The 9,803-nt window shown below is 40.5% G+C and overlaps 2 protein-coding genes across 5 annotated transcripts; one reads left to right on the forward strand and one right to left on the reverse strand.

The window, feature by feature from the left end:
• Window positions 1-1,017: 1,017 nt before the first annotated feature.
• Window positions 1,018-4,896, forward strand: LOC137741718 (LRR repeats and ubiquitin-like domain-containing protein At2g30105). Of its 4 annotated transcripts, none has more exons than XR_011069331.1 (5): window positions 1,018-1,545; window positions 1,635-3,249; window positions 3,455-3,503; window positions 3,635-3,700; window positions 4,396-4,531. XR_011069331.1 is itself a non-coding variant. In XM_068481426.1 (5 exons), the coding sequence occupies exons 2-5, from the start codon at window positions 3,117-3,119 to the stop codon at window positions 4,554-4,556; spliced, it is 327 nt and encodes a 108-aa protein (XP_068337527.1). In that variant the 5' UTR covers window positions 1,018-1,545; window positions 1,635-3,116; the 3' UTR covers window positions 4,557-4,896. The 4 variants fall into 4 exon arrangements, 2 of the variants coding, with proteins under 2 accessions (XP_068337527.1, XP_068337528.1); XR_011069330.1 differs by having other exon boundaries at window positions 1,635-3,172; XM_068481426.1 differs by having other exon boundaries at window positions 1,635-3,172; window positions 4,401-4,896.
• Window positions 4,833-9,487, reverse strand: LOC137741713 (ubiquitin-activating enzyme E1 1-like). Its single transcript, XM_068481421.1, has 5 exons — window positions 8,762-9,487; window positions 8,140-8,357; window positions 7,201-7,995; window positions 6,180-7,048; window positions 4,833-6,053 (listed from the first exon to the last, which is right to left on the reverse strand). Exons 1-5 carry the CDS (start codon window positions 9,285-9,287, stop codon window positions 5,024-5,026), a joined length of 3,438 nt encoding a protein of 1,145 aa, XP_068337522.1. The 5' UTR covers window positions 9,288-9,487; the 3' UTR covers window positions 4,833-5,023.
• Window positions 9,488-9,803: the final 316 nt, after the last annotated feature.

Consider the following 9,803-nt stretch of genomic DNA (forward strand, 5'->3'; position numbering starts at 1 on the left):
GACCAGATCTGGTTGACCTCAACCTGTCAAAACACTGTCATATGTGGTACTTTTATTATATTATTGTCAATACAACTGATTTAATTAATGTATTTTTATTAGTTTAGTTTCGTAAATTAAAAAAGAGGGTTACCTTTTTTTCCTAGACAATTTAGTAACGAGTTTGTTGATTGCATGTTCTTATAGTCAGTATAATTCCTTAATTTATTGTAGAAAAATGTGTTGGAATATACCCGTGTCCGTGGATGAAACAAGAATATCATCAAACGACAGAAAAACCCTCAACTGTTACTGATGGTGGGTTTTTATTGATCAAGTGAAGATTATATCCTTGGCACAATTAAACTTCATAAAAGTAAGGCTTTCTCTAGGCACACATAGTAAAGATTAGTGTTTGAAATTTCTTCGATATAGTTGATATTTTCAGCTAAAATTGACAGACTTCGTCGATATTATCCAACATATCAGTTAAATATCGACAAACTGTTATACGACATTCCTTAAAGTTTCATTTTAAATTTTCATATTTTTGAACAAATTTTCATCATTTCTATTTAAGACAATCCATATCGATATTAATAAGCTCATCGGTATTTTCATAAATTTGCATATCGATATTTATACTAATACCGTTATTTTAAACAATGGTAAAGACTAAACCCACATATGGTGATATAGCCAAGGTCGATTAACAGAAAACAATAAAAAACAAAAACAAAAGCAAACTTAAAACTACAAAACTCTCGTATAAAGAATCCACAAACTCCGCAAAACAATCTCAAATAGAGTGCATGCAATTTATATGAGTCGAACTACAAGTACAAAATGCATAGAGTCGGTCTTATCAAAACACGACGGTCTTTCCTCTTTTAGCTCACACTAGTCAAATTTGTATTACGTGTGGAAAATCCGTAAATTACTTTTGTACCCTTCCTAAAAGGAATTAATCTCAACCTCTCTGTATAATCCAATTCGTTTACCTTATTTGCTTCACTCACTCTCATCGGTTATATAATTGGGTACTCATCGTCCTATCCATTCACCCATTATCTCAATTTTCTTTCATCCCAGCTCAAGTTTTTCAATCCAATCTTATCCCATCACAACTTTGCTCATCATGATGATAGCATCGATGTGACTCGACTTCGTGGCAGAAATCCAGTTCTGCCGCTAGTTTGAATCTTAACCATGTAAGTCGTGAGGGCGGTGAGTTGATGAGCTCATCCTTTTGTCATCAATGTCACTCGTCACCTCACTGCCCCTTGGTTCACACACAAGCCCTTAACCCCAGCGGCATGAGTCTTCTTCATTGTCATCATCATCACCACGGCGCCTCATGCCTAGTTCTGCTCCCGGCGGCTAGTTTAGCCCAAGCCGGAGGCTAGCGGTTTCTGCGAGGCAGTTGCATATAGGGTATGCATCCATACCATGATTTGACATTGATCCGGTCCAGTGATGCCTAACTTATCTCTTGCAGAAGCAGCAAGCCTCCTCTTCTTGGTGATCTTGGTCATGAGGTTTTGAGAACCTACATATCAAAATGTTGTAAGAACTGATTATCTTCTGAGAGGAACCACAAAAGTTGATTTTTGGGTCTTTTTTCCCGAAATTTATTTTATCATTTTTTGTTGTAGGTTTAAGTTTAACTGGATAAAAATGGCGTTGGCTCTTGGCTGGTAATTTGGAGTCACAATAATTAAAGCATTCAACGTTTGTGGTTTATTTCATTACGTGGATCACCAAAAGAGAAGGGCCTGCTGAGGCTGCTGGTGATCTGTTTGGAATAACTGGATTAATGTCAAACAGGGCGTGGATGCGGACTCTACGTGATAAGAGCCCCATCGGATTCGATAACCTCTGGCTTAGACATTAGACCAAGCTGGCCGTTTGAAGCGGAACTAGGCATGCAAGAGAGGTCACGGTGATGGTTATGGCAATGAGAGGAAGACTCTTGCTGCTAGTGCTAGGTTAACAATGTGTTGTGTGTGTTTCCTAACAGGCAGTATGGTGGGAAGGTGCAATGATGACAAAGGGTTGAGTCCATCAACCCAGTGCCCGCATCATGACTTATCTGATCGATTAAGATTCAAAGAAGAGAAGAACTGGAATTTCTCACAGGAAGTGGAGTCACATCAATGCTTTCATTGTGGTGATGGGTGGCAAAGAAACAAATTAGTGATGGGATAAGACTAGATTAAGAAACTTAAGAAGTTGGTTGATGAGAGAAAATTGAGGAAGTATGGGTGCATCGGGAGGAAAATGAGTACTCAATTATGTTTGGATTTTGTGATTTTAATTAAAAAGTAGTTATACTTATTGAGTATTACTATTGTGTTTGTTCTTTTTATTTATGATTTTTTTTTATCGCAATGGTGTTTGAATTTGACCGAATTAACTTCTCATTTTTGGTCCACTTTTGAAAACGATTAATCTTATCCTTGAGTTTCAATGCCACACATCAAACTTTGGATTGCAGTAACTGTGGAGATTTACATACATTTTTAAGTGTTCTTTCAGAACTGTTGAGTTAGTACAAATGGGTTATTAATAATGTGGTATTTCGGAATCCAATCAGAATGCAATGTTGATATTTATATAATTTGTTGCCAACTAATATTTTAGAGGACCTAAGTTCTTTCAATGCTGACATCTTCTTGTTGGTCGAATTTGAAAAGGCTATGCCGGATGAAGTGTGGGCTTCTGGAACTTCCGCAAGAGCTATTGAACTCAGCAATAATTCTATTCGAAATGTACCTGCAAAGATTGGTTGTCTAAGCTCCTTGCAGGTACAGAACCCTCTGTTTCTTTCTCGTATTTCGCTCTATCGCCATCAAATTTGTGCCACAACTTTTACTTAGTTTCAAATCATTCTCAATATTTTGTAGAATTGTTGCTCGCTGCAAATGATATAGTGAACAATTCTATTAGCTTGGAAGGACTAACCGTTCTGTCTCTGGAGCAAAACCAGTGTCTTTTGTGCTTTACAAATGTAGCTAACTAATCACGAGTGGCTTTCATTTTCTATCTCTGCACATTGTGTTGGATACTTGATGAATTGCATGATATATGCAGTTTAACGACGTTGCCATCTTCACTGGGCTTGTTGACATCACTCAATGTTGCCAAAAACAAATTATCTAGCCTTTGAAGTTCTGAAAGCCAACAACAACAGGTAATTTTGAAAGTAATATGAGCCAGGATGCCGAGGGCATGTGTCTTTCCTATTGAGAACTAGAGGATCAAATTGAGGTACCTCTTGTTTTTCCTTGTATGTCTTTTCATCTGAATGTGATACGATTAATAAATTTTGAATGCGAATGCTTTTGTGTTAGGAAAGTTGTTTCCCCTTCACGCGTCGATGATATGTTGATGAAGTCACTGTTGCTTAAAGATATCTGTGTTATGTTGATAAATGATAACATATATTGATTAAACACGCGTGTCTATGTTGCAGGATAAGCACCATCCATACATGTATAGGCGACTGCAATGCTCTTACTGAGGTACTACTTCGGCGTTTTCCTATTTTTTCTTTTGGGTTATCTGTGGTGGGTGGAGGGGCGACTAGAGTGTTGGTTCGTTCCCTCACTAGGTAGTTTAGTTATACATCTGACTTACTTTCCGCGTGGTGCAGGTTGATGTTTCGTCAAATCTTCTGTCCAAGTTGCCAGAGACAATGGGAAGTTTGCAAAATCTGAAGGTCCCTACTTAATCTACTGTTTTGAACTTATTATCCGTCTCTCTTCTGTTTTACCCCCTTCAAAGTTGAGCAGTTCAGTTAATTAGTTAATGTTCCGTATCACACTAATTCACTGTTATAAAAATCCCCGTCTAGACCCCGTCTAGGCACTAGGTGGCAAGTCACCACCCCGATTAATGCTTAGATGTTTGAAAATTAAGAAATAGCACCTAGACCAGCTAAGGCATCCGCCTAGACCGCCTAGCCCGTCTAGACCTACCTAGGCATCTACCTAGGTTGCAACTCACTTAGACAGAAAATAAATAACTTTCAATTTGCATTTAATTTTTTTCAATAAATTGTAAGAGACTTGTTGAATACTTAAATGAACACACACTATATGCTTGTTTCCCATATTTTCATTATGTTCAATACTTCATAATACATGTCATTTTATTTTGTCGTTTATGATGAAATTATATATATTTTAAGTATAAACAGACACTTATTTACACGAAATATAATAGATTTACTTAAATTCTCCTAGGCGCCCACCTAAACCCAGCTCACCGCCTGACTAGCGCCTAGTGTCTTTTAGAACTTGGTGACTGATTACGTTTTTGCTGTAGTAGAATTTATTTAGTTCTTCGTACGGCAGAAACCTCATTCGTCTTGTGCATTGTTGAGCTGATATTCACCCGAAGTTTCTACTTTAGTGCAGTCTTTGTATCTCAGCAACAACGGGTTGAGAGCCCTTCCCTCTGCGTTATTCAAAATGTGGCTACAGCTCACAACGCTTGATCTGCACAATACAGAAATAACCGTGGATGTCCTTCGTCAGGTACGTACTAGCAGCAAATGTCATTCCGTAAAGTAGTCTAATTTTTCACTTTTAACGGTGTGATACCGACAACGGTGTGTTCGCATTTTGAAGCTGGGAAAGCTTTGATGAACGCCGCCGGTTGAAGCATCAGAAGCAACTGGATTTCCGAGCTGTAAATTCCGGTGCGTTTGATGAAGGTGCCCATAAGAGCTGATGCCGCTAATTTCGGGATTACATGTCGCAATTGTGCAAAGTTGTTGTCCATACTTGGTGACATTTGTATCTAGATTTACAAAAGCAAGCTCCGATCTGATGTCTATGGTACTTGAATTGTTATAGAATCTAACAACGTAAGTATCTTGTTATCAAAAGTCGAGCACGAGAATTTACATGCCTTTTTTCTGTCTATAAGCTTGAGTGTGTTCAATGTGCAAATATAAACAAGGGCCAAATCCTAAAAATGTAGTGTTCGCATCCGAGAATCACACACCGACGATCACCGGTGGACTCAAGAACACAACCTAACGGAAGTAGATGGATACCAGAGGGATGTCAACTTCGTTCCCCTCATCGTCCTCACAAGCCACAACAACATCGAAGTGGGAGCGGTTTGGAGACAGTTCCAAACCCCCCACTTCCCTAGCCAGATCCACCATCTTCTTGTCCATTCGGTCTTGGTGTCGTGCAAACATGGTATTATAAAGCAGGGAACTGGCATATGAGATGCTATAAGCATCCAGTCCTCTGTCCTTGAGCCACTGAATAAATTCTCTCAGAGTGGGATTGCCCCTCACGATCCACCTATCCCAAATGGTCCAGCTCATGTTACGGTGCTTGATGACCTTCACCGGAACTGGCTCTGCCATTGCGAACAAAGGTAGAGCTAGATTTGCAAACGTGTTTCTATAGTCTTCTAGTTTGTGGCCTCCGTCCAAAACTTTGTAAAGCTCCAGGCACACCAGTCCTGTGGCCATTGCCGTGGTGGTAGCAATTGCGGGGATAATCTTGCCGGCAATAAACTTGGCTTTCAGCTTGTCAACCTCAGGAATGCCGTAATTTCTAGCCCTCATATTGGCAAGCCCAGCTATCAGATCCATATGGTAATTTGTATCATCGTCCTTCTCGAACTGAATTGGTTTCATCCTGAACCCTGGTGAGAGTTTCTCTCGACAATGCTCTAACTTGATGATCAAGTCATCAATGACCTGTGCATCATCTGTAGATTGAGAAGTTAAATTGGTAGCATTATCGTCGGTCACTATGTTTGCATCTCTCCGGGGCTGAAATTCTGGGACCATCACCTTCTCAACAGCTTCAGCAAACTTCTTAGAGTTTCTAACCCAGTGGGGGATTGGGATCCCAAATGTTTCTGCCCTTAGTATGGATGCTGCCATAACAAAATTAAGGTGACCAGGATCAGCAGTTGAGAACTGTAGAGGATGGGGGAATCGCTTAGGGGCAGACCAGAATGGAGTCCCACTACTGGTTGTAGCATCTTCAGGAAAAGTATAGATCAGCTGTTTGATGCGGTTGTAAAAATAATCTTCAAACCTGTGTAAACAAAAATCAGGTGGGAATTAATGAACCACACCATCATTATAATTCAGGATTACAAAAGAAGGGAGGAGCAAAAGGAAAAGCGTATAATTTATTTATGTCAAGTAGCTAATGACTTACTTCAGGCGTGCCCATGCAATGCAATCTTGAAATGTTTCACATCTTTCTCTATCAAGGCACTCAAGAATGCGCTCCAAGGTATCCCTGGCCTGTGCGTCACCAGCATTCCTCTTCGAAGCAGCATACTCACTTGGCTTGGCTAAATATGCATTCACTTCAGCTGGAGTTTTGCCAAGCAAGCCCTCAAACTCAGATCGAGCCCATGTCAAGCAGTGGTCAATGTTGTGTGGAAATGAGTGCAAAGTGCACATGGGTGCTTGCTTCTCCGGTGGGTCTCTTGAGGCACCATAGTTTTCTGTTAGGAGAGGAATAACCATCTGAGTGTTGCATTTTGTGCCCAGTGTACCTGACTCGAGAAGTGGCTTCTGGAAATATAAGCACCTCTGATCAACATAGAGCCTAGCATTGACATTATCGAGTGCATTGATAACAACACTTAAATTCTCCCAGAAGGCATCATCAAACACATCCTCAGTTTCAGAGCTAACTCTATTCTGCAAGGCTTCGACATTGAGATAAGGATTTATAGATGCAGCAGCGGAGGCAGCAGCCGTGGATTTGGGCTGCCCAATGTTCCAATCACGGAAGAGGAACTGCCTACTAAGGTTACTCTTCTCAATTACATCATCATCAGTGACCGTTAGCTTCCCTTGCTTGCCACATGAAACTCCCATCAGGGCCAAATTTTTTAAGAACTCACATCCTAGTGCCCCAGATCCAACTAGAAATATTTTCGCATCCTCCAATTTCTTCTGTAGCTTGGACCCAAAAACTGAAATTTGTGCATCATAACGGCTATTTAATGGTTTCAAATCACTGGATTCCAGTGGCTCCGTAGGAAGTGATTCTACTGAGTCGAAGTAGAAGAACTGGTGGGAACAAGTTAAACATCAAGTTACTACAAGCAGTGAAAATAACTTACGTGGCAAAAAACTTTTTGGCTCTCAAATAATAGTCAACTCCAAGGGAAAGTATGAATGAACTCTTAAAACAATGGAGAGAGAGAAGAATGTGTAATGACCTGAAAGAGTGGATGGAACTTTCCAGAGCAAGCTTTTACAACCTCTTGACCCACAATACCACCAAACATGGCAGCCATGGGATTCAGTACCGCCTTTGCACCAAAGGCAAAGTGCCGCAAAAGTTTTGGATTAATATCTTCCATCTTACCATCTCCCAATTTTTCATTAATGTTACTAGCAATAGATACAAGCTTCTGTGCATCCTCTTCTGAACCAGCAACAGGGAATCGCCCAAGCTCAGACACAACTTTGTCCAGTGCTTGAAATGCCAAGTGTAGGAGTGGTGGCCGATCAAACTTGGAGAAATCACTAGGAAGAAATTCACCAGGATCATTGAGTGCTCCTCTCAATGGCTTAAATTTCAAGACTTTTGGCTGCTTCACCTGTGTGACAATACCACCTTTCTCATAGGCACCAAACCTCGTGGTATCCTCCTCAAGAGTGAATGAGTAAGCCCTAGCATTTTTTATCCTTCTTGGTTTTCCATCATTTAGTTCTGTCATTCCATGAACCTCTGAGAACATAACAAGATCCCCATCCTGAAATTCAAGTCTCTCGTCGTCAACACATGACACTATAGCAGGGTTGTCATTGCTGATGGATGCAATTATACCCATGTGTGGTTCCTCCCCATCAACATCAAAAACAGTGAACTCAGGTCCAAAGTCACAAAAGACAGAACCAAAAAGGCCTCTAGCTTCAGTTTTAATGAAGGCGATTGGGGGCTGATGATCATGTGTATAATCATCGAATTCAATGGCTTTTTCGAGACTGATGTCAGTGAATACAACAACCTACAAAAGAGTTTACAAACACACGATTTTTACATCCTCAAGCAAAGTACACGATCACTACAATATGAACTGCAAGCTAAATACCTTGAATAACTTCGATAATTGGCATACTAACCAAACAGTAATAATTAAATGAAAATGTACCTGGAAATTAGAAAGCTGCTCTTTGGTCAATTCAGTTGTCAAGGTATTAACAACCACAGCATTGTTGAGTTCCTGCAACTTTTGAACCGAAGCAAGTGCTCTGTTCTTACCCACATCGTCCTCGGAAAAAACAAAGTTACTAGACAAATCCCATAGCTCCACATTCCCTTCATCGTGCAAAGTCACGGACTTGACCCCAGCCAGAATGAGGTTCTTTGCTGCAGAAAGCAAAAGCCCGCATTAAAAAAACACCAGCAAAAGCAAAGACACACAAAAACTTGAAACAGGACAATCTAAACAGAATACATATTGCATTTACAATAGATAAGCGCCTCCAGAATACGAGAACAACTTCCATGCAACAGAAATGCCGCTATAGAGATTCTCAAGCCAATCACTACCGTGTGAGAAAGCTAAAAAAGGCATTGGCTTCGGAACCACCACAGTGGCATCCGTCCCGGTGTAGGTAAGTTTCTCTTCAAGAATACAACAGGATTCTAAATATGGTAAATTAAACCTACAACCAGATAATAGATAAACACCTCCAGAATTCAGCATTTGTAACTCGCTAATTACAAAACCGATTGAAAACGATAAATGTGAGGGTTTCCGAATTCCGTACCAATTTCAGCACCTAGACCTTGAATCCCTGAGATGAGAACATTCGACGCGAAGAGCCGCCGCATCGTCTCGCGGCCATAGACCGCGAGCTGCCGGCTGTGAAGGTCCTCGTCGATATCGGACTGGTTCGAATGGCCCAAAGCCATGATCGGCACGTCCTTCTCAACCACGCTACCGTGGTTGCTGCTTGCGAGGCTGCTGTTGTTGCTGACAGTAGATTCGGCAACGAAGTTGCCGATGCGATGCTTATTGATCGACGATAACGGGGCGGAGCTGCCGGTGTCTCCTCCTACTTCTACTTCTACAACGACTCCGTCCCCGGGTCTCTTTTTAGGAAGCATACAGTGCAGCAATCTGCTGAAAACGCCAGAAAAGGCGACCATCACCGAAACCAGCAAGCTCCAAACGAGAAAACGAGTGGTGAAAATTGAATTGGCAGCGTCGTCGGCGCCGGAGTAGGTTCGGAGAGCCAGTCCGAGAAGGATTGGGGCCGCCGAAGCCACTATGAGAAAGCGTAATTTGGGCATGATTCGATTCCAAAGCAAAGCAACAAAAGCGAGAGAGATGAATTAAAAAATTGGAGAGATATTAAACGTAGCGATTACTACTGTAAAAGGAAAAAGATTGGAATTTGGAATCAGAGAGAGAGAGAGAAGGTTGTGGGTTTATGCTTTGCTTGAGATTTTGGGTTTGAAAGTTGAAAGTACTGGTTTTTTGTGGAACGATGAATATGTTAATTTCACGGTTTTTGGTGAAATGAAGGGTGTACAGTAAAAGCCGACGAAAAATCAACGGTCGGATTTTGTCCGTAGAAATAAGATCATTTTTAAGTTGTGTTAATGTTCGCCGGTTTACTCATTATCAATATTTAAAATTATCAATATTATCGAACGAGATTAAGATTTGAAATTTGTGCATATCCATTATATATATCTTAAAATTTATAAATAAAATGATGAGTAAAAATATTCCTAATAATAAGCACCGTTGTAGGCTATATGTTCTAATAGAGTGAAACAATGGATTTAAAAATAAATAAAACA

This window comes from Pyrus communis, chromosome 8 (genome assembly GCF_963583255.1).
Source record: "Pyrus communis chromosome 8, drPyrComm1.1, whole genome shotgun sequence".
Classification (NCBI taxonomy): Eukaryota; Viridiplantae; Streptophyta; class Magnoliopsida; order Rosales; family Rosaceae; genus Pyrus; species Pyrus communis.